This window comes from Amblyomma americanum, chromosome 3, assembly GCF_052857255.1.
Source record: "Amblyomma americanum isolate KBUSLIRL-KWMA chromosome 3, ASM5285725v1, whole genome shotgun sequence".
Taxonomy (NCBI): Eukaryota; Metazoa; Arthropoda; class Arachnida; order Ixodida; family Ixodidae; genus Amblyomma; species Amblyomma americanum.
In genome coordinates, this window is record NC_135499.1 from 108,501,905 (window position 1) to 108,525,316 (window position 23,412).

The 23,412-nt window shown below is 48.6% G+C and overlaps 1 protein-coding gene and 4 non-coding genes across 5 annotated transcripts; all 5 read right to left on the minus strand.

The window, feature by feature from the left end:
* Window positions 1-489: 489 nt before the first annotated feature.
* On the minus strand, window positions 490-23,404 carry LOC144123966 (uncharacterized). Its single transcript, XM_077656667.1, has 4 exons — window positions 23,400-23,404; window positions 18,868-19,664; window positions 6,611-6,819; window positions 490-636 (listed from the first exon to the last, which is right to left on the minus strand). Exons 1-4 carry the CDS (start codon window positions 23,402-23,404, stop codon window positions 490-492), a joined length of 1,158 nt encoding a protein of 385 aa, XP_077512793.1.
* Window positions 7,332-7,403, minus strand: TRNAM-CAU (transfer RNA methionine (anticodon CAU)). The gene has a single exon. It is a non-coding gene; the product is annotated as a tRNA-Met (tRNA).
* On the minus strand, window positions 14,835-14,906 carry TRNAI-GAU (transfer RNA isoleucine (anticodon GAU)). The gene has a single exon. It is a non-coding gene; the product is annotated as a tRNA-Ile (tRNA).
* TRNAM-CAU (transfer RNA methionine (anticodon CAU)) lies at window positions 19,858-19,929 on the minus strand. The gene has a single exon. It is a non-coding gene; the product is annotated as a tRNA-Met (tRNA).
* On the minus strand, window positions 20,031-20,102 carry TRNAI-UAU (transfer RNA isoleucine (anticodon UAU)). Its single transcript has one exon. It is a non-coding gene; the product is annotated as a tRNA-Ile (tRNA).
* Window positions 23,405-23,412: the final 8 nt, after the last annotated feature.

Below are 23,412 nucleotides of genomic sequence, written 5' to 3' on the forward strand. Positions count from 1 at the left end.
CCGACAAAGGGCTTTTTTGACGACGGCAACGACACAAGGGCAGCCGACCTCCACAAAGGCGCCGGCCAGCAACCATGCACCCGGGCTCCTGAAATCCAACAAAGACTAGCACGAAGCAGGAGCTATTCCAGCTACCTGGCGGCATACCTCAGTGGAGCCCTGGACCAGGGGCCCCAAACCTGTTAAGACGGGCTGCAATAACTCATCGGAAGATGAAGAAGACAGCCCGCGACCGCTAATATTATATTTATTATCAAATATAAATAAAGTTTTTCCTCTTCCTCCGGCTGCAGCAGCACCGGCAGCGACTGCAGCGGTGCCAATCGGCGCCGAACATCGGCCGCGGCCTAAACGCAGAGGTGCCGCCATCGCGGTGGCCGAATTCACGACCACCCCGAGGGTAACGGCCGAAGCCGAACGCGGCCTCGGCGACCTCAACAGTTCCCAGCCTCGTCAAAGCCGCCGCCATCCCTGCTTCTTGTGCCTGCTCTACCTGGGAGGGATGGGCAGCCTGGCACTCATTGTGGCCGTGTACTTGGTGTCGCGTGGCCGCACTGCGGGGTACTTGCGGACGCCAGTACTCCTCGCACCTTCGTCCTCGAATGCGTCCGGAACTGAAGCGACGTCGGCGTTGAGCTGCATGGACGACGAGGATCGTGAGAATGGAAGGGCCCGGACTGCCGTCTCGAAGCCATACGCAGTCTTCCCCTGCCCCCGCTTTGACAAAGAAGGTGAATAAAGCCAGCGCTGCGACTAGACTGACTGGACATGGACAGCGGAGACCCTCGAAGCATCAGGAAGGTGTAGTGGGGGAGAAGGCGCCAGCGAATGAAACCGAACGACAAGACGAAGAGGTCGCCCTCAGGACTGGACGCCGCGGCCGGCGGCAGCGAGAACAGCGAACGCCTCGCGTCGTGAAAGTGCGAGGACAGCGCAGCACGAGGGGGCGCGCTGAAGCTAGCACAAGACGACGCCGTGCTTAACTAAGTGTTGCCGCTCTTCGAATTAGTGTTACTCCCCTTGGAGCGTCCTTGGTTAAGTGCTGTGTTAATAACAGAACCTGTACGTTGGTGCTGCGTTGCTCCCGAACATGCGTCTCTTACATAGCAGGCAAAAAAAAAAAACGGATAAAATGGAAGCCAACTTGAAAACGCTCTGTTTCACGCATTCTTTTGAGAGCAAAAACTTACTTTTGATTTGGTTGCCAGAGAATAGATGGACAAATGTTGAGGACGCTGAGGAACGCGGCGAATAAGATACATCGCAAGCAAACGGAACATGTGGCTGTTTTCCTGCCACATGTGCAACTTTGCGGCCATTTGAAAGCAAAGAACAAGAAAAAATAAAAACGTGTAGGTAATTACGTCGCACACAATTGCACATTTAGAGACCTTGTACTGTACCGAGATATGGCGCGAGAGAAAACTTAAAACGAAAGAAAGTTCGTTGCGGGGCTGTGAGGACTATAAGAATGGATCACTTGACCCAGCATAGTAAGACTCCAAACATAGCAACTAGCACAAAAAAAAAAGATGGACGGGAGAGAAATGAAAGGATACATGCTAGTTCTACTGTTCTGGCCTGCAGTACTATGTAGAGTCAGTAAACGACTAGCTTAGATAATAGCTTTAGCAGAATACGGCTATTAACGGTAGAGTTTCGCTTGTTAAATGATCTTTGAGAACCGTCTTTTCGAACGTGTCATATGTTCCGTGAGTTCTCTCGGACGGGGTTATCTGAAGAAAAGGGCTTGGTAACGCGTAGTGCGAAGCGCCTGGTGGTGGAAAAACTCTGCGGTCTTTGCCACTGAAGGTTGCGAGCCATCCAATACACATATGCACATGTATTATTGAGCAAATGTAGCGTACTTTATTAGTGCTCTTCAAATTAGTGAGCACGACTTTATTACGACTGTATTAGTCAGCAAGTGCACCGCACTTGGCAGCATGCAATACTACACGAGAAGCTTGCGCTATTCAGGAAAACACCCAGCGTATAGAAATTCTCTTGAAGTTTGCCCGGCTTGAAAACACGCGTTTGACGTGACACATTAAAAAGTGTGCGTCGAAATTTCGTACTGCACTCTATCACCTTCTTTTTCAATGTGCTGACCGAATGTTAACGAACAGCCGCCTCCATGGGTACACTGGGAGAGGGAAATAATTCCTGAAAAAGAGATGCCTTTCTCTTCGTGTCGGCAAATACTGCTAGCCGCCGAAATTTTTTTTTGCATTTAGGAGAGACACTTTTCGGACCAAATATTAAAAAAAGTTCTTAGCATTTGAAATAGTATACTATACAAGCTTAATTCTGTTGACACGGTGTGAAAATGAAACGTTTCATGATGTCGTCTGCTTTTCCTGTTCGCGCCCGACGTTCGTGTATGGGCTTGGTTGGTGCGTTGAAAGACTTTCTCTAACCATACTTTTATGTAAGAAACTTGTTTGTACATGCCCGCTCTCACCTTGTCATGACACTGCGCTTTTAGATTTTGCACAGAAAAACATGAATAAGAAATGTGAACCTGTCCTACTATTAAGTGAGTACCGTGCTCATGCTGACAAGTGCAAAGTGAGTATTTTCCTCAGTTAATTCATAAAGTGGAAGTCGTTCCGGCGCGCAATGCACGGCCACCACCAGACTTCGAAATTAAGCAAATTTAATCCTCGACGAGTAAGGTTCACATTAGTTGGGCTTGTCGAAGTATTTTCTCCTTTTATAAGAAAAATGTCTCAGAGTCTTTGTTCCCTTCTTTAACTTTGCTGTGCACAAGTATAGCACAGTTTGGTACGCAAATCCCGTCTGGTGCGCGAATGGTTCCAAGCGATGGGGCGGACAGACTTCAGGCCTAACCGGCAGCAGACATTGCGCTCACCTGACTTCGTTTCAAGCGCCTTCGAATGCTACGGATCTTAAAAGATCTGCGTGCATAGCTGGAAACCACACCACCACAAAGCGAACACAAATTGGAGAGGGCACTTAGGCTCCGCGTTAAGGGAATGACGCGATAGCTTTAATAGGTTAATGACCACATATGCAGAAATGGCCATTCTCTACTTAGCACTCATAGATCCCTTGAAAACTCCATGGAAAACCGAACATGCAGCATTCTGTACGCGAGCACAACTTCTTTAAGGTACCCTCTTACCGCACCATTTATATGTACCGAACTTACAAGAAGGTCAGGAAGAAGTCGACAAAGCCGTACTTGCATTACGGTCCGGAGGAAGACATCATTTTCATCCCGTAGGTACATGAAACGCGAGACAACTTGTCTCAAAAATAAATGCGCCAGGCCAAGCCCACCTTTCTTCACAGAAAGAAACAGGTTTGTTCGACTCGTCCTTTCCCAGGTCGAAGCCCAAATAAAAACCGCAAATATACGATGAAGTCTTTGAATGCTTGCCCGGGAAGCACTGAGCACATTCATCACATACCACACTTTAGCAGTAAGGAACAGGTTGCAGATAATGGCACGCGAAAACATCGATAACTGTCTCCCTTGCCATGCATCACTTCTTTCCTTGGCCCTCGATGCTTGGTCAAGCCAGTACGGATCTGGGTCCCGGTAACTGTCAAGCGGTGCTCCTAAATACAACGCTGGAGTGGTGGACCAGCGTATCCGAGAATAGTGTTCAGGCGTGACGTCCCAGCCACCGTGCCAGAACCCGTTGCTTTTTTCCCAGTTGATTTGAGCTCCAGTGCAGCTACAAAATTTTTGCACTACGTTCGTTACCTCAGGAATACTTTCTGTATTTGCACAAAATACAGCGATGTCATCAGCATAAGCCAAGATTTTGACGTGCGCTGATTGCAGCCTGAAACCCGTTATGCATTCATTATTCCGGATGGCCAAGCAAAGTGGCTCAAGGTACGCCGCGAACAGCAATGGCGACAGGGGACAACCCTGTCTTACAGAAGATCGCACTTGCAGGCTGCCAGTGAGTTCGCCTTTCACAACAATCTGAGTCGTACAGTTTGCGTATGCCATTCTGACACCTTCTGTTATTATTCGGCCAACATTCGCATGCTCTAGTACGGCAGACAGGACGTCATGAGACACCCGGTCAAAGGCTTTTGCCAGATCTAGTTGTATCATCGCCACTCGGTCATCAAAAGAGTCACAGCATTCTAGTACGGACCGCGCCACGTGTATGTTCGTAGCGATACTTCGACCTTTTATGCCACACGTTTGGTGCGTGCCTACAATCGATGTTATAACACTCTGCAGTCTCTTCGCCAACACCTTCATGATAATCTTGTAGTCGACGTTTGTGAGGCTTATCGGGCGATAAGACCCCACTATCAGGAGCTTTTCAGCATCATCGGTTTTAGGAATGAGCACTATGTGCGAAGTTGTGAAGGACAGCGGAACACGTTTTTTCTCATAACTTTCAACGACAATGACTTGCAGTATCTGGGCTATTGCAGTTTTGAAAGCTTTGTAGAAAGCTGCTCCCAGGCCGCCGGGGCCAGGAGCTTTACCGGTTGGCAATGCATCTATCGCGTCCTCTATTTCTTGCAAGGAAATCGTCTGTTCGAGCCGTATTTTGATTTCTTCGTCAAGTTTCGGCATAAGTGGTAGAAATTCGCAACGGAAGCCCCTTTCCGCTTTCCGCGAATGACCCAGCATATCTTTGAAGTGATCACAGATTGTTTCGTTGATTACGCCACTGTCTGCCGAAACCCGTGCCCCAGTGTTTATTTGTCGTATTTGCTTTCGGCACGAGTATCGTTTTTCATCGGATATCGCTCGTTTTGTTGGTGTTTCCCCTGCCCATAGCTGCTCAGTTCGCGCCCGAATAACTGCCGCAGTATACTTATCGGCGTCGAATTTTTCCAGCTGGGCTTTGACATCCCTGATTTCATTAAAGCATGTGCCTGGTTGTGCGCTTTCTATACACGTGAGGTATTCAAGCTGTTCACGAAGCTCTGCTTCCTTTTGTTTCTCGGCATATTTCAACTGCGTACCTTTTTCAATCGCTCTTATTTTTACCCTTTGCTTAAACTCCTCCCACTCTGCAGCGAAGTTCGACGGTTGCGCTGTAATTAGCTTCTCTAGTTCTTGCTTTACTTTCTTAGCGAATCCTTCGTCCTCCAACAACTTAATATTTAATTTCCATAAATGCCAATTAAACCGCTTTTTGCTTTGCTGCCTGCCAAAGGTTGTAATCACTAGGGCGTGGTCACTGAAAGCCACAGGTCTGACATCATACAATGTGCATAGGAAAAAAAGTTCTGCCGACACATACGCTCTGTCCAATCGGGCATGGCTATTGCCCTGAAAATGGGTATACCGTGTACAAGGGCCGTTTGTGAAAACACTTCCAATATCTTCTAAATAATGGCCATGGACCAATTCGTTCAAGACATCAGCACTCCTATCTCTCACAAACGAACTTCTTGCACGATCGGTAGCCTGACAGACGCAGTTGAAATCGCCCAGTAGGATTAGCACTTTGTCACAGTTTAGGTATGTCTCAAATCGGTCAAAAAACACTCTTTGCTCGGACTCCGCATTTGGTGCATACACACAAATAACTCGGAACTCAACGCCAGAGTACAAAAAATATACGACAAGAAGACGGCCGCTATCACACGAGAAAAGTGACTGCACCGTAATACCGAAATTATTGCGAAGAAAAAGTACGCAGCCGCCAGAGGCACCTACAGAATGACACACACATACTTCAAAGTGCGTACGGAAAACGGACACCATACGTTCTGTAGCTTCCTGGCTTTCAATTTTAGTTTCTTGTATTGCAACTACGTGCAGATCGTTGTCTAGAAGAAGGCGACTGAGCTGGCATTGTCGCCTTCTTGCTGCAAGGCCTCGCACGTTTAAAGTGGCTACACGCAGTGCTTCAGTTAAAATGAGAGCCATATCGAGAAAAAAAACGCCTTATTTTATGGTGTCTGCCTTCGCGCCACGCCTAAAGAAAAAAATCCCCAGACCCCAGAACGGGCTCTAGGCATGAAACTACGGAGGCGGTTTCCCCGCCTGCCGTGTTTCGGACGAAGTGTTCGGCCGCGGCTTCAAGGTCGGCCGCCTCATACCTGCGGCTTTGGACGGCGGCTCGTCTCCGCCATTGCCGTCCTGTTGAAGCGCCATGCTCTCACCGTCGTCGTGCGGGCGCTTTCTCGCCGCTAGGTTAGCCTCCCCGGAAGACATGTCCATGCTCACAGGGTCAGGAGGAATGAAAGGAGCCCCAGTAGCGACTGGGGATTTCACCTCGCCCTCCGACCTCGGCCCTGCGTCCTGGCGAGGCGCTGGTTCACGTATGGTTACGCCCTCCTCAGCAACAATTTTTTCCTGTTGCGATGTCTCCACGGCATTCGCCTCGCCCTCCGCTGTCGCAGTCGTAGCGGCAGACGTCTCTTCCATATACGCCGCGTCCATGAGGAAGGCTGAAGCGTCCTGAGTGTTAACGGACCCGGTGACTTTTGTGTAGGTACGCTCGCACTGGCTGTCCTCTTGGCCGAACCGTCGACAAGCACCGCACCGCGGTATGCGGCACTACCGGTGTAAGTGGCCCGTGCCACGGCAGTGAAGGCAGAGCGGAGCCCTGCCCGGCACGACCACGAGAGCCAGCTCACCGGCGACGCTCACCTGGTGCGGAATGTCGTCGAGCTTCACTCCCGGTTTCAGCTTCAGGGTGACGAGCCTTGTAGTGGAGCCTTTGTCTGCCATACCCTGCACTCGCCACCGCTCGCGGGCAACGTCAGTCACCTTGCCAAATGCCGCGAAGGCGAGCTTCACGTCGTCGTCAGAAACACTGTGCAAAAGCCAGTGGACTTTCATGCGCACGTCTTGGTTAGCTGGGTCGATGACGAGACACCGGCACTTTTTCACAGCAGCTCACCAGCACTCAATATTATTCACGGCGTCTTCATCCTTAAACGTAACCGCCCACACGTGGCTCATCCTGTAGGCTCCGATGGCGATTACTTACGGCAGGAGCGATAACTCAGCCAGAACATCGCGGAAATCTTCCACCCGGTATGGGCGTGCCCTGATATCACAGTGCAAAAAAACTGTGCTGGCAACGAAACGCCCTGTAGGCAAACTCGGTAGAACTACCTAGTATTCAGCACCTGTTGAAGAAAAAGCGCCAGAAGACCTGTTTCCGCGGCCCTGCTGGGCCGCTGACGCCGCTCCGACGGAGGTCATGATAACGCGTCCGTTCGCTAGCGCGGCCGGAAGCAGAATCCGGACTGCGCCACTCTGCTGATTGCGCTGCACAGCACCGTAGCCTATGTTAGAAGGCAAATTGTAGAAGAGATGAGAAACTCACTGTTGAAAAAAAGAAGGAAAAAAATGGCCAAAACGCTAGCAGAGCGTGGTTTCGATCCACGGACCTCTGGGTTATGGGCCCAGCACGCTTCCACTGCGCCACTCTGCTTTTTTTTTATTGCCGGGCTTCGACAGAATACAACAAAAAGCATCCACGTGTAGACACCCAAACTACAAGAAGGTAGCCTACAACCCCCCAGAGGGCCAGGCCTTGTCAGTTTAAAATTCCCTGAGTTCCGTCAAAGGTTCGAGCTTTGAAAGCCACTCAGGGGGAGATGCTTGTGTTTTCAGCACCTCGATGAACTTGTGCATTGTCTCACGGAAATACAATCGCGCAGGCCACGCATCCGGGTCACAATGAAAGCCTGCCATTCGGGAGCGCCATATGCTATGGAGGCCCGCGAGCATTACTAAATCCAACGGCATGCCATCTCTTTTGTTGTAGGCAGGAATCGGATTCCATACGGATCCAATGGTAATTCTTTTTTGATGGTCCTTTGAAGGACATCCCAAAAATATACCCCTTCCCAACAGTGGAAGAAAACGTGATTAATAGTTTCTGGTTGTTTAACGATAAGGCAGTGGGATCCCCAAGGTAGGTAAAACCCCTTTTTTCATGGAAAAATTTTACAGACAGAATCCCGGTGTGAAGCTTGAAGAAGAAATTTTTTGTTCCCGATGGTACCTGCATTTTTTTCACACGTTTCAGGACATCTCTGCCTGGGCCTCCGGAGCATATTGCCCTGTACATTGGTTCCGGCAATAACACGTCACTTACATCCTTGTACAATGTTTTCCGCTGAACACCACTTAAATAATTTTTAGAAAATCTCGCCGTCAAAAACCTGACGCTAAACACAACCTCTTTAAGAAAACCAAAATACCTCCAGTCATAGTCTCCGTTCCAACAATGAAATCTGGCACAGCACGCCCGAGCCTGACTTGGCATACGGTACGTAGAAAGGGATCTTTAACGTCTCGGAGAAATAAAAATCTGTTTACTATCTGCCGTATGAACAACTGCCCCAGACCAAGTCCCCCTACCTTGACGCTCCTGAACAAATTTGTCCGGCTGCACCTCTCCCATTTTGAGGCCCATATAAAGATAGCGAAAATACGGTGCAGCTTTTGCACATTTAACCGTGAGCAGTGAAGTACTTGCATCACGTACCAGAGCTTGCTTATCAAAAACAAATTGCACACAGTTGCTCTTGCAAACACAGACAAATTAGCACTTTTCCATTTTTCGGCTTTCTCACGCGTTTCTTCCACCTGTGTTTTCCAAAAAGGCTCAGTGTCCCTGTAAAATTCGAGTGGAACACCTAAGTATTTCACGGGTGTTGTCACCCAAGAAACGGTGGCGAAAACAGCTGGAGTTGACGGCCATTCTCCGTGCAGAATCCCAGGCACTTGCCCCAATTCTCCAAACTTCCGGTGACCTCACTGAAACCCTTTACTGCTTCGATTGTCCTGCTTATGCTATCTTGGTTAACACAGAAAACAGCAACGTCATCTGCGTATGCTAAGAGGTTCATTTCTGATGCCTGTACACGAAAACCATGAATAGCCTCATTTCCTATAATGTTTAGGCAGAGGGTTTTTATATAAATACAAAACAGCAGGGGGCTGAGGGGACAGCCCTGGCGTACCGATCTCTGCACACTAATGGGGGCCCCCAAGGTCTTGTTTACTATTAACCTCGTAGTGCCGTTACGGTAAGCCACGGCCACACCCTCTCTGATAACAAAACCAACGTTAATGTAATGTAGAATGCAAAGCAGCAATTCGTGCGCCACACAGTCAAACGCCTTCTCAAGGTCAATCTGAAGAACTGCGACCCGAGCATATATTGCGTCACAACACTCAAGCACGCACCTAGCCTTGTGAATATTCTCAACAACGGAACGCCCCTTGATCCCACACGTTTGGTGAGGTCCGACTATTTTATGCATTACGGTCTGTAGCCTGCTTGCAAGAACCTTCATATAAATTTTGTAGTCTACATTTGTGAGGGCTATGGGCCTGTACGATGTTACCTGTCTGAGTTTTTCGGTTTGATCGGTTTTTGGTATGAGCACAGTATGCGAGGATGCATATGATGTAGCCAGAGCATGCAACACATACGCTTCATTAAATACCACTGAGAGGAGCGGTGCTAGTTCCTTCTTGAAAGCTTTATAAAAAGCTGCGCTCAGGCCATCGGGCCCCGGCGACTTTCCTGAGTTTAATTTATCAATAGCCTGTTCCACTTCTTGTTCGCTAATTGGCAGCTCTAATCTTATTCTGTCTGCTTCATCAATACGTGGCATGGCCCCTAAAAATATCTCCTTAAATCTTCCCATGTCAACATGCCTCGAAGCGAAGAGCACTTGATAGTAATAAAAAAAAGCCTTTTCAATGCTGTCATCGTCAGATGCAGTGGCACCGCCCCATTGAATTTCCGCGACATGGTTTCGCCGAGCGTGTGCCATTTCCATTCCTAATGCCAGTTTTGTGGGTGTTTCGCTCGCAGCGGATTGCTCAGCTCTCGCGCGCACAAGTGCGCCGCGATATCGCTCTTCCTCTATCGTTTCTAGCTTTTGTTTGGTTTTTCGTACGTCTTCACTGAAAACACCCGGTGCCTTGCATTCCCGAGCTAATAACTTGTCCAGTAAGGACTTCAAATGTGTCTTGCTTAACCTTTCTTGAAAACGTCCACTGCGCCACTCTTCTGACTGCGCTGCACAGCAGCGTCGCCTATATTAGAAGGCAAATTGTAGAACAGATGAGAAACTCACTGTTGAAAAAAAGAAGGAAAAAAATGGCCAAAACACTAGCAGAGCGTGGTTTCGATCCACGGACCTCTGGGTTATGGGCCCAGCACGCTTCCACTGTGCCACTCTGCTGATTTTTTTCTTTATTGCATGGAAGAACTTCTGTAGAAAGGAGGAAACTTCAATCAGACTAGTTCGCGTCTCAAGTTACCGGGCTGCTTAATATGAGCCCCCCATAGCCCTGACTCACCACTGCATCCCCATCAAAACATCAAAATTCAGGGATGCACACACAAGCATCTAGGCACGGCAGCCAGCTTGGAGGTTCGTCGCGAGCAGCATATACACTCCTCAACAACGCACACTGTTCCCGAAAAACAGATTTGGACGATCTTGGTGGCTCGGCATGTCTGTCCATCATACGGCTTTTCCAAAGACTGAATAGTCCCATCAACACAAACACGTCATAAGGCACAACAAAGTTTTTGTCAACAGGCAGAAATCTAATAGTGTATGGTGTAATTTCAATGTCCTTCTTAAGAGTTCGTTGTAGTATGTCCCAAAAGAACATGGCATCACGGCACAGGATGAAGCAATGATCAATTGTCTCAGGCACGTTACACAGACGACAATTCACATTCCAGGGTACAAACATCCCCTTGTCATTAAGAAATGTCTTGACAGGCAGCGTCGCTGTGTGTAGTTTGAAAAAGAACGTTAAAGCGGCTGCATGAATGCACATCCGCCTAACACGCTTTAGAACACTAATGTCCAAAGACCCCAAATAAGGCTGCCGATACAATGGTGTAGGGAACAAAGACTCAGTGAGAGCCTGGGTCATCTGCTTTCTCGAGAGGCTATACAGGTAATCTAAAGAGAAGCACACAGTGAGAAAATTGAAAGTGTCAGCAACCTCCTTAAGAAATCCCCATATAGTCCCCTCACGAGCCTGCACAGTCGGTGCGAATAAGTAAGGCAAATGAAAACTAAGCCGCCTAATGAGCACAGCTACCAGAAACGGGTCGTTTGCCGATTTGAAAAAGAAAAAACGGGAAACGAGTTGATGCACGAACAGGTGAACAAGGCCCACTCCATCACCCTCTAAGGGAAGGAACAAGTTGTCACGCCTCATCGGCTCCCATTGAGAGCGCCAAACGAATGCTGCAAATATTCTATGTATGGCTTGCACCTTCCTCCTCGCACAATGCAGGACTTGAAGGACATACGCGAGCTTTGCAAACAAAAAAATGTTACAGACCTGTGCCCTCGCAAATACTGAGAGTTCCCTACCCATCCAAGCCTGTGTTTGCCGCCGTAGAGTTACAGTTTGTGAATCCCAGTAGGCTGTACTGTTGCGAACTTGGTGCAGCGGAACGCCAAGGTACTCAAGAGGGCTACAGTTCCAGCATATACCACCGAACTGGCTTGGCCTAGTTCCCCAATGACCCAACCAAAAGCCTTTGGATTTCTCTAAATTAAGAGCCGCGCCTGATACATCACAGAACTGTTTAGTCAAGTTTAGAGCCTCGAGTACACTTTTTTTGTCAGAACAAAAGAGGGCGACATCATCAGCGTAAGCTAAAACTTTAACTTCACATTGAGCTAGAGAGAAACCACGGATAGCTGCGCTGTTAATTATACTGAGACAGAGGGGTTCCAGATATAGGGCAAACAACAATGGAGACAGTGGACATCCTTGACGAACAGATGCTTCTAGTGGTACTGGTTTCGTTAGCTCCTGATTAACAATAACCCTTGTATAGGAGTTCTTATAGCACAGCCTTATGCCTTTGAGCAAGACGTCACCAATATTTGCATACTCCAAGACCGCGAACAAGAAATCGTGCCGAACTTTATCAAACGCCTTTGCCAAGACAATTTGAATCAGAGCTACTTGGCCTATCTCATCTGATACTGTCTCTAATACTGAACGTGCAATATGGATATGTGTTTGAATACTGCGGCCTCTAATACCACAGACCTGATGCGGACCTATCAAGTCCATAATGACGAGCTGCAGACGACTGCTAAGAACCTTGGCAAAAATTTTGCAATCAACATTGCAAAGGGAAATTGGACGATATCCCTCAACAGTTTTCAACCGATTAGTATCTTTGCTTTTGGGAATTAATATTGTGTGCCCAGAATAAAAAGTGGGAGGCAGCACACCCACATCATAAGATGCTTTGAAAACTTCCATCAAAACTGGCACTAGGCAAGGCGAAAATGTTTTATAGAATTCGCTAGTAATACCATCTGGCCCAGGAGATTTCTGGCTCTGCAGGGCAGAAATGGCTGAATTTCATCCAAAGTGATAGGTCCTTTCACTATAGCACACTTCTTATCATCAAGTCGAGGGAAGTTTCCGAGCAAGGAACTGTAATCGAAACCCTGACTTGGATCTTCGCAACTGCCAAACAGCTTCCGATAGTAGTCGAAGAAAGCAGCAAGAATACCAGACGCATCACTGTATGTGCAAACACCATACTGAATTTTCAATATTTCCTTCGCAAGAGCATTCTCTCTTTCATCACTCAGGGCCCGACGAGAAGGTTGCTCATCAAGAAACCTTCGGGACCTAGATCGTATCAAGGCCCCCTTATATCTGTCTGTCGCAAATTGTTGAAGCTGTGCTTTTACGTTATTAATCTCTTCGAGATAGGCACCCGTGCTTACCCTCTCTAGATCATGTTGCTCCGTTAGGGTGCGCCCAAGCTCACGAAGGTGGTGTCTCTTCAGGAAAGCAATTCTTGCTGAGGCCTCAATTGCCAAGTTTTTGATCTCCTGTTTAAACAAGTCCCAGTTTTGAAAAATGGAAAGATCACGGCGTGACCATACGTCCTTCAAACAAGTAGGTACAGCACGCTGAAAGATTTCGTCTGAGAGCAGACAGTTATTCATCTTCCACAACTCCCATCGAGGGTGAAGTACATGCCGAGTGTACTTTCCTATCTGAAGAGACACCATACAGTGGTCACTGAAGAAAATGGGCCGCACCCAGTAGCCAAACACACTTGCTAATGCGTCAACAGAAACGTAAATTCTGTCAAGGCGAGCATTAGAGGAAAACTGAAAATGAGTGAAATGTATACTGTCGCCTTTTTCCTGCCCCACATCCACAAGAATATATTCAGAAACCAAATCGGTAAGTAATGCAGCACTATGGTCGTATCTCTTACATACCACTGAACGGTCCTCATCCCTACAAACGCAATTAAAATCTCCCAACAATATAATTTTGCGGTCCGTGCACAAATGTTCAACTAATGACAGAAAAAAAAAGCCTTCTATCGCGCTGCTTTGTGGGGGCATAAACACAAATAATCCGCCACTGTACACCTGAAATTGTGAGATCACAGCATATAAGTCGCCCCTCGTCATCTATGCAATAAGACATGGCTGTCATCTCTAGCGTGTTCGTCAGGAATAGCATACAACCTCCAGATAAGCCTCTCGCGTGGCTAACGATAATGCTGTATTCCGACAAAAAAGGCTCAAGAGCAGCTGCTGTCTCTTCATCAGAGGACAACTTTGTTTCCTGGATAGCGGCTACACACACACTCCATTTCTTTAAGAGATGCCGTACCTGCTGTTGCCTCCTACGATTACGCATACCCTTAACGTTAAGGGTAGCGACTTGATATGCTGCGACGCTCGCCATTTTGGTGCGTCTTAACAAACGCCATCCCCTGGAATGTGGTGACCCGCCACTAAATTGGCGGCCTCTCGGGCAGACATCGCCCTCCTCTTTAACACCACCCTTCCCGTGGCCTCTACACATTGTGCCTTCTGGTCAGCGCCATTGATACACACCTCGTCAGCATCTGCAGGACGTTTGAAAGGTGCGGTGCTGTCCATGTCTTCCTCTGAGACAGCCAAGGCCTCGGCCCACGAACCCAAGGGGAGCACATCACTCGCTGCCACACTGACAGCCGACAGAAAACCTGACACGCCAGAGATCGACGCCACACACGTCTCACCGTTGCCCTCCAACGACGAAGCAGAATCAGCATCAGAGGAGGATCGGCGAGCATTCACTGGCTGTATCGCCTCGACTGACTCCACAGGAGGCATATCCGGACGCTGACCTGTGGCAACGAGGTGTTCCTGCGCAGCAAGCACAGCAGTCTCTGCAACACTCACGGGGGGGCCCGGGTCCGGCGGTTTTCGTCCTGGAGGCGTGGATGCTAGATGGCCAGTCGCTTCATATTCCGTGTTGTTTTGAGGTGTTGAAGTCTTCTGTTCCCCATCTATTCGATGCTCATGACTTAGTTCTCCGGTCGCGTCCACAACCTCAGACACATCCATAATGTGTTCTGATGCCACGTCATCTTCCCGCGATCACTGGCCTTGACGCAGCCTGTCAGCGTAACTCAAGACACAGTTCTCCGCAGTATGGCCAAAGCGTCGGCACTGAGTGCATCGAGGCGTGCGACACTGGCGCCGGACATGTCCAACGCGGCTACATCGGAGGCACAGTGGAGGTCTCCCTGGGATAAGGACTAATGCCTGCACTCCATAAACATTAAGTGTGTGTGGAATGGTGCTAGCTGACACTCCATCCTTGAGTGTGAGGGAGAGTTCACGGTTCGCCGTTTCCATATGCTCCATCCCTGGGCACCGCCACTTTTCACGCTCCACAGACAGGACTGTGCCATAAGGCTCTAAAGCTTCCACAATCCAACTGACTGCGCTGCACAGCGGCGTAGCCTATATTAGAAGGCAAATTGTAGAAGAGATGAGAAACTCACTGTTGAAAAAAAGAAGGAAAAAAATGGCCAAAACGCCAGCAGAGCGTGGTTTCGATCCACGGACCTCTGGGTTATCGGCCCAGCACGCTACCACAGCGCCACTCTGCTTTTTATTTTCTTTATTGCCGGTCTCCGACAGTGCCCAGTAACACATGATGGTACACAGAAATAGAAACAAAAAATAAGGCAGACAAAAATGCCGCAGCAGTCAGCTTTATACTGACGTTGTCATATTAAAATTATTTCAGCGCTGTCAAGGCTTCTACTCTAGGCAGCCACTGTGGTACAGGCTCAAGCGACTTCTGCACTTCAACAAATCTCGCTATGCTCTCGCGAAAATACATCCGTGCGGGCCTCGCATCCGGATCACAATGGAAACCGGCCATGCGGTAGCGCCATACAGAGTGGAGTCCGGCCACATTATGAGGTCGAATGGAATTCCGTCTTCATTGTTTATTGCTAGGTATCTAATGCCGTGTGGGTCCAGTGGAAAATCTTTTTTGACCGTTCGCTGCAGAACATCCCAAAAGTACACACCTTCCCAGCAATGCAGAAAAACATGATCTATAGTTTTGGGCTTTTTGCATATCATACAGTCAGCTCCCCACGGTAAGAAAAAGCCCCGTTGCTCTAGGAATTTCTTTGCTGGCAGTGTTTCAGTGTGTAGCTTGAAGAAAAAGGAATTCATTCCATGCGTCACCTGCATTCTCTTTACCCTTTTTAAAACATTCTGACCGGGTTCTCCACTATGCAAGGCTCTGTACAATGGTTCCGGAAACATGCTGTCACACACATCTTTGTACACTGTTGTTCTTTTCACTGAAGAAAGATAATCAATCGAAAAACGCGCCGACAAGAATCGTACACTAGTCACGACCTCCTTGAAAAAACCTGAAATGGATCCATGCATCACATTTGTGCCAACAAAACTAGGCAACGCACCTCTTAATCTGACTTGGCACACTGTGCGTAAAAAAGGATCGCTCGTGTCACGAAAAAACATAAACCTATTAACGAGCTGTCGCACAAAGAGATGCGACAGGCTAAGACCGCCGTCTTTCACCCTTCTGAACAAGTTCGTTCGACTACAGCTTTCCCATTGCGACGCCCATATAAAGGTGGCGAACACTCTGTGTAGCCTTTGCACATTCAGCCGCGAGCAGTGCAGTACCTGCATCAAATACCACAACTTACTTACAAAAAAAAAGATTGCACACTGTGGCCCTGGCGATGAAAGAAAGGGGAACCCCCTTCCACCTGTCTGCTTTTTCTCGCGTTTCGTGCAGCTGGCTTAGCCAGAGGTCATCATTTGTTTTGTAGCATTCCAGAGGGACACCTAGGTACTTCGCTGGGGTGTTCACCCACGTCACGCCAGCAAATGTGTCTGGGGTTGTCGGCCATTCTCCATGCCAGAATCCCAGGCATTTACCCCAGTTAATTAAACTGCCCGTGAGATCCCGGAAAAACTTCACTACTTCAACCGTTGCTGTAATACTTCCTTGGTCGATGCAGCATACGGCGACATCATCGGCATATGCTAAGAGCTTTACTTCAGAAGCTTGCAGTTGAAACCCGCGAATCGAATCATTCTGAATAATAGCCAAGCACAGTGTTTCAATGTAAAGACAAAATAAAAGTGGACTGAGTGGGCAACCCTGGCGTACAGAACGCTGCACGGCAATGGGGGCCCCCAGACTCTTGTTTATGATACGCTGCGTGGTGCAATTCCTGTACGCCATGGCCACTCCATCTTTGACAATCGAACCGACATTAATATGATCGAGAATAGCGAACAAAATAACATGTGGGACACAGTCAAAGGCCTTCTCTAGGTCGAGCTGCAGCACAGCGACACAAGCTTTCATGATGTCACAGCACTCAAGCACGCACCGCATCTTATGTATGTTAGTCACTATAGACCTGCCCCTGATTCCACATGTCTGGTGGCAGCCTACTAGGTTTTTAATCACTGTTTGGAGTCTTCTCGCTAAAACTTTCATTAAAATTTTGTAGTCAACATTAGTTAAAGAGATTGGTCTGTAATATGGCACCAGTCTAAGTTTTTCTGCGGCATCAGTCTTAGGTATAAGAACAGTGTGTGATGTACTATAAGACTGTGGTAAAACTTTCATGTGGTACGCCTCATTGGACACTACCGTGAGCACTGCAGCCAGCTTTTCTTTGAAAAACTTATAAAACGAGGCGGATAAGCCATCGGGCCCAGGCGACTTTCCGTCGTTTAAGTTTTCAATTGCTAGGCACACTTCACTTTCACTTATTGGTCGCTCCAAGAATTCTCTTATCTCATCGTCCAGTCGCGGCATATGGCCAAGAAATGTCTTTTTAAATCCGTCCAAGTCTGCATGATGAAACGCAAATAGTGCTTGATAATGCTCAGAAAACTGGCGCCGAATGCCCTCGTTATCATTCACCACGACGCCATTCCGCTCTATCTCGGCTATGTGGTTTCGTCGGGCGTTTGTCTTTTCAATCCCTAAAGCCCGCTTCGTAGGTACTTCGCCTGCTTTCAGTGAATTTGTTCGTGCACGCACCAGCGCACCGCGATAGCGCTCTTCTTCGATCAACTGCAGTTTCCGCTTTACATTCCTGATATCATCTTTGAAAATGCTGGGCGTTTTGCACTCCTCTGCTATCAGTTTCTCCAATATTGTGCGCAGCTCGGTTTCCTTCATTTTTCCTTGGAAACGAATCGCACTGACCCTGTCAATTGCTGTGACTTTAATCTGCTGCTTGCATAGTTCCCACTGCTGACCCAGATTAAGGCTAGTGTTTGGTTTTATTCTGTTAATTTCTTCTAATGCTTTTGTTACAAATTGTTCGTCGCCAAGTAGCATAGAGTTCATTTTCCACATGTCCGATACAAAGTGTTTCAGTTGTTTCTTCGTTCCTATTGCGCATTTAACGAGGCAGTGATCAGTAAAACATATTGGTACAACATCGTAGCTACGGCACATCGGGATCATATCCAGAGCAACGTATATGCGATCCAGGCGTGCGTGGCTAGAACCCTGGAAATGAGTGTACTTTACCGCGCATGCGCTCTGTAGGCATTCAGCCACATCTGCTAATTCCGATTCGGCAACGACCTCAGCTAATAAGTCCGTACTCCTGTCTCGAAAAGCTGTGCAGCTGGTTAGGTCCGGAGAAATCAGTGCGCAGTTAAAGTCCCCCATAATAATGAGGCGTTTCTCAGGCATCATGTACTGCCTAACATAAGCAAAAAAAATTATGTCTTTCCTCCAATGTGTTCGGCGCGTACACACAAATCACTCGATATTCCGCGTTACACAAAAGGAAATCACACACTATTAATCTCCCAGACGGGCATGACATGATGCTTTGAACAGTAAGACCGGGAAACTTTTTCAAAAAGTGTACACATCCTGCTGACAGTCCTACAGCGTGGCTAACTATTGCGTAGTACGTTGCTGTGAAACGCTGCACCATGCTCCCGGTCTCCCCCTCTCCCTCTACTTTGGTCTCCTGGACGGCGAGAATGTCAGTGTCATTTTCTGTTACCAGCCGATACAATTGACTTTGTTTTCGTTTCTGTCCTAAACCTCTGACATCCAACGTAGCTACACAGAGGGCTGGTTCAGGAGCCAGTTCGGTTCGCAGTAGGAGGGAGGCCCGGAGCATGGTGCTCACCTTTAGCATCTAGCGTACCGCTAGACGTCTCCGGGGCCGTCCGGTTGTCTGCTCTCGCTTCTCGATGGCGGTGGCTTGTCGGCAGGCTTTCTTTCCGCGTTGACGTTTGGCCGTGGCTTGAAGGTAGCCCGCCGTCCTTGCACCGCTTTCACTGGCGGCTCGTCAACGCTGCTTGCGAGTTCCTGGTCGTCGTGGTCTCCGGAGACTTCGTGGGGGCGTTTCGTTGCAGTCCCAGTACCCGTTGTAACGGAAGCGTCACTGGCTGGCGGTTCCTGGCCCTAAGACGATAGAGTCGGCAGTGCATGAGTACTCGCTCCGCTTTTGTCGACACTCTGCTGCACCAGTGGTGGACTAGACGACGGTTCACTCGGACGTTCCGCGCTTGTGTCCTGCGGCTCACCAGCGAGGGCTGCTTGCTCTGCCACAGCGGTAGGCAGCGGATCGCCAGTTCCCTTCGCCGCGTCCTCTGCCTCGGTCGCGTCCATTAAGTGCTCGGCTTCATCCCTTTCCCCCGGGCCCATTGCTGAGGCATACGTGCGGACGCACTGGGAGTCCTCGTGTCCGAAACGCCGGCAGTTCGAGCAGCGCGGCACCTTGCACTCTCTCCGGACGTGGCCAGTGCCATGACAGCGCAAGCACTGCATCGGACGACCGGGTGCCACGGCTAAGGCCAGTTCTCCTCCCACCCGTATTTGATGCGGCAAATCTTCAACTGTCATGCCCTTCTTGAGCTTCAGACCGACCGTCCTCGTCATGGAACCCTTGTCGCTCATACCTTGCACACGCCACCGCTCTCTGCTAACGTCCATGACAGTCCCAAACGCCGCTAGTGCGCTCCGCACATCCTCGTCGGCCACGCCGTGCAGCAGCCAGTGAAGCGTAAGCCTCACCTGATGATCCTGCGGGTCGATGATGACGCAGCGACTGTTCTTCACCTTCAGTTCCTTAAAGGCCAGCAGCCGCCTTGTAGCCTCCGCGCCGTTCAGGGTGACTGCCCACACGTGGTTGACCTGGTAGGCTCCCAGGGCCACCACGTCCGGCAGCAAACCGGTAGGCACGAGAGCCTCCCTAAAATCTTCGGCCCGGTAGGGCCTCGCTCGCACGTCGCCGTGCAAATACACGGTGTTCAAAACGATGCTTCCTGTTGGCAGTTGGGGCAGTATCAGCTGATAATCCGTGTCGTCGTTATCGGTGATCCTGTTTCCGCGGCCAGCGAGGGCCGCCGGAGCTCATGATTCTGCGTCCGTCACGTTCGGTGGCCGGAAGTAGAATGACTGCGCCACTCTGCTGACTGCGCTGCACAGCAGCGTAGCCTATATTAGAAGGCAAATTGTAGAAGAGATGAGAAACTCACTGTTGAAAAAAAGAAGGAAAAAAATGGCCAAAACGATAGCAGAGCGTGGTTTCGATCCACGGACCTCTGGGTTATGGGCCCAGCACGCTTCCACTGCGCCACTCTGCTGACTGCGCTGCACAGCAGCGTAGCCTATATTTGAAGGCAAATTGTAGAAGAGATGAGAAAATCACTGTTGAAAAAAATAAGGAAAAAAATGGCCAAAACGATAGCAGAGCGTGGTTTCGATCCACGGACCTCTGGGTTATAGGCCCAGCACGCTTTCACTGCGCCACTCTGCTTTTTTTTTTTCTTTATTGGCTGGCTTTGGCCCTTAACATTTACACATAAACACTCAACAAAAACACACAAAACGCTATGTACATACGACACTGTCGTGGTCAGCCAGCATGAGTCTGGCTTCGTCATACTAAAATTCACGAAGCATACAGAGCGGCTCTAGCCTCGAGAGCCATTCGGGAGGCTCTGCAGCGGCTTTCTGGATGGCCAGAAAGCAGTCCATTCTTTCCCGAAAATAAATTCGGGCAGGTCGTGCGTCTTTGTCACAATTATAGCCTGCCATTCTGGAGCGCCATATACAGTGGAGGCCCAAGAGCATTATGAGATCAAATGGTACCCCATCCTTATTGTCAGTGCTTAAATAACAAACTCCCTGCGCGTCAAGTGGTAGCTCTTTCTTTATTGTCCTTTGTAACACATCCCAAAAATAAACCCCTTCCCAGCAATGCAAAAAAACATGGTCTATTCTTTCGGGCTGTTTACAACTTAAGCAGTTCGATCCCCACGGTAAAAAGAAATCGTTTCCCTCCAAAAACTTTTTAACTGGCAATGTCCCGGTGTGTAACTTAAAAAAAGTCTTTACTCCTGGTGGCACCTGCATTTTCTTCACCCTTTTTAAAACTTCAGCTCCCGGACCTCCACTGTACAGGGCCCTGTACATGGGCTCTGGGAAAACACTATCACAAAGACCGTGGTAAAACTTTTTTCTTTTTGTTTTATACAAATAATCGCTGGAAAAACGCGCTGAAAGAAACCTAATACTTGCTACAATCTCTTTGTAGTAACCAAAAATTCCACCCGCGACCTCTTCTGTGGAAACAACAAACTCGGGCAGCAATCGCCGCAGCCTCACTTGGCACACGGTGCGCAAGAACGGGTCTGAGACATCGCGAAAAAACAAAAAACGGTTCGCCAGCTGCCTTAAAAAGAGGTGCCCTAGCCCAAGACCCCCGTCTTTTACCCACCGGAACAGGTTCGTTCGGCTGCAACGTTCCCATTCGGAAGCCCATATAAAGACGGCAAAAATCCGGTGTAGCTTTTGAATGTTCACCCGAGAGCAATGCAAAACCTGCATGACATACCAGAGCTTGCTAATAAAAAAAAGATTGCAGACTGTAGCTCTGGCGAAAATTGAGAGATTGGTGCCTTTCCGTGTTTTAGCTCTGTCACGTGCTTCTTTCGTTTGCTGTTTCCAATACTGCTCGCTTTCGCGATAAGCATCGAGCGGAACGCCCAAATACTTGCCCGGGGTCGTCGCCCACGGTACGTTGGCGAAATTGTCCGGGTGGGATGGCCACCATCCATGCCAGAGTCCGAGGCATTTGGACCAATTAACCCCGCTACCGGTGACATCGCTGAACTTGCGTACACACCCGACAGCTTCGCTTATGCTCCCCTGATCAACCGTGAATACAGCAACGTCGTCATCATACGCCAGCAGCTTAACTTCAGCAGCTTGTAACCTAAAGCCATTAATACTATTGTTTTCTATTATTTTCATACACAGCGTTTCGATGTAAATACAAAATAAGAGAGGGCTGAGGGGGCCGCCCTGACGCACCGAACGCTGCACGCTAATGGGGGCCCCCAGACACTTGTCAACGATCACTCTTGTGCAGTTTCGATACACCATCGTGAATAACTGAACCGACATTCACATGGTCTAAAACGGACAACAAGATTTCATGAGGAACACAATCAAAAGCTTTTTCGAGATCAATCTGAAGCATGGCCACTCGCCCATTAATATTATCGCAGCTTTCAAGTACAATGCGCGCTTTGTGACTGTTCGAAAAAATCGATCGCCCTTTTATTCCGCATGTCTGGTGAGGTGCAACAATATCCGATATCACTGTTAGCAGTCTTCGCGCCAATACCTTCATAAAGATTTTGTAGTCGACATTAGTGAGTGCTATTGGTCGATATGCGGTAACTGATTGCAATTTCTCTATATCATCAGTTTTCGGTATGAGTACTGTATGGGACGTCCCAAAAGACGGAGGCAAAAAGTTTATTCTATAGGCGTCATTAAACATTGTACACAGCACCGGGGAAATTTCATGCTTAAATTCTTTATAAAATGCCGCACTGAATCCATCTGGTCCTGGTGATTTTCCGAGGTTTAATTCATCTATCGCTTGCGCTACTTCGTTTTCAGTTATTGCTAGTTCCATTTTCTTTTTCTTTTCTTCGTCCAGCCGTGGCATTGCACCAAAAAACTGATGCTTAAATGCGACTGCGTCTACCGGATGCCATGAAAAAAGCCTCCCGTATAATTCTTTAAAGGCTGCTTCAATGTGGTCAGTGTCTGCCGATAAGATACCCCCCATTCTATTTTATGGATGATTCCTTTCAGCGTGGGCTTTTTCTAAACCGAGAGCACGTTTTGATGGCGCTTCGCCAGCAGCTGTGTCTTCCGCACTCGCCACCACCAGTGCTCCGCGATAACGCCGTTCTTCCGTAAGTTCTATCTTTTGCTTGGTTTTCCTGACATTTTCTATCCATTTCCCAGGCGCTTTGCATTCCTGCTTCAGAAACGTTTCCAGCAGTGTTCTTAACTCAGCTTCGTCTTGTTTTTCCTTATTCCGGATAAAAGTGGCCCTTTCTATTGCTTTGATTTTTAAAGACTCTTTGCTCAGCTCCCACTGTTGCCAAATGTTCAGGTGATTGCAGGGGTTTATTTTTAATATTTCATCCTTTAATGCTCGGAAATACACATCGTCGCGAAGAAGCGTGTTGTTTAGCTTCCACATTTCCCATGAAAATGCCTTGCTTCGCTTGACACTTCCCAGGCAGCACTCAACTAAACAATGGTCTGAGAAGGACACTCCCACAACTCCGTACTGGCTGCATTCAGGGGCAAGGTCAACTGATGTATAAATGCGGTCCAGCCGTGCATGGCTTGAGCCCTGAAAAGGGGGGAACTTCACTGCCCGCGCACCCTCAAGACATTCAGCCACATCCTCCAGGTTTCCGTTATCAATAATTCTGATCAACATTTCAGTGCTCCTGCCTCGGAACCCCCGGATGCTTGACTTATCGCGCGCATTTAGGACACAATTGAAGTCGCCTAAGACGATGAGCTGCCTCTCCGTGCGAACGCGCTCTTGGAGGCTTTGGAAAAAAGCAACTCTTTCCTCTACCACTTTCGGTGCATACACGAAAACAATGAGCCACTCAATGCTATTCAGGGAAAAGTCAAGGACAATACACCGGCCAGCCACACACGAAAAATATGCTTGCACCTCTAGCCCCGGGATCTTCTTTACAAAGAGCACGCTACCAGCAGATGACCTCACTGCATGACTGACG

Bases quoted from the DNA above. Each gene is read 5' to 3' on its own strand.
- LOC144123966 (XM_077656667.1), bottom strand. The intron at 6,820-18,867 runs GTGAGCCGCAGG...TCATCGACCCAG, and splicing joins AGAGCAAGCAGCCCTCGCTG to CTAACCAAGACGTGCGCATG. The intron at 637-6,610 runs GTGAGCGTCGCC...TCGTCCATGCAG, and splicing joins TCGACGACATTCCGCACCAG to CTCAACGCCGACGTCGCTTC.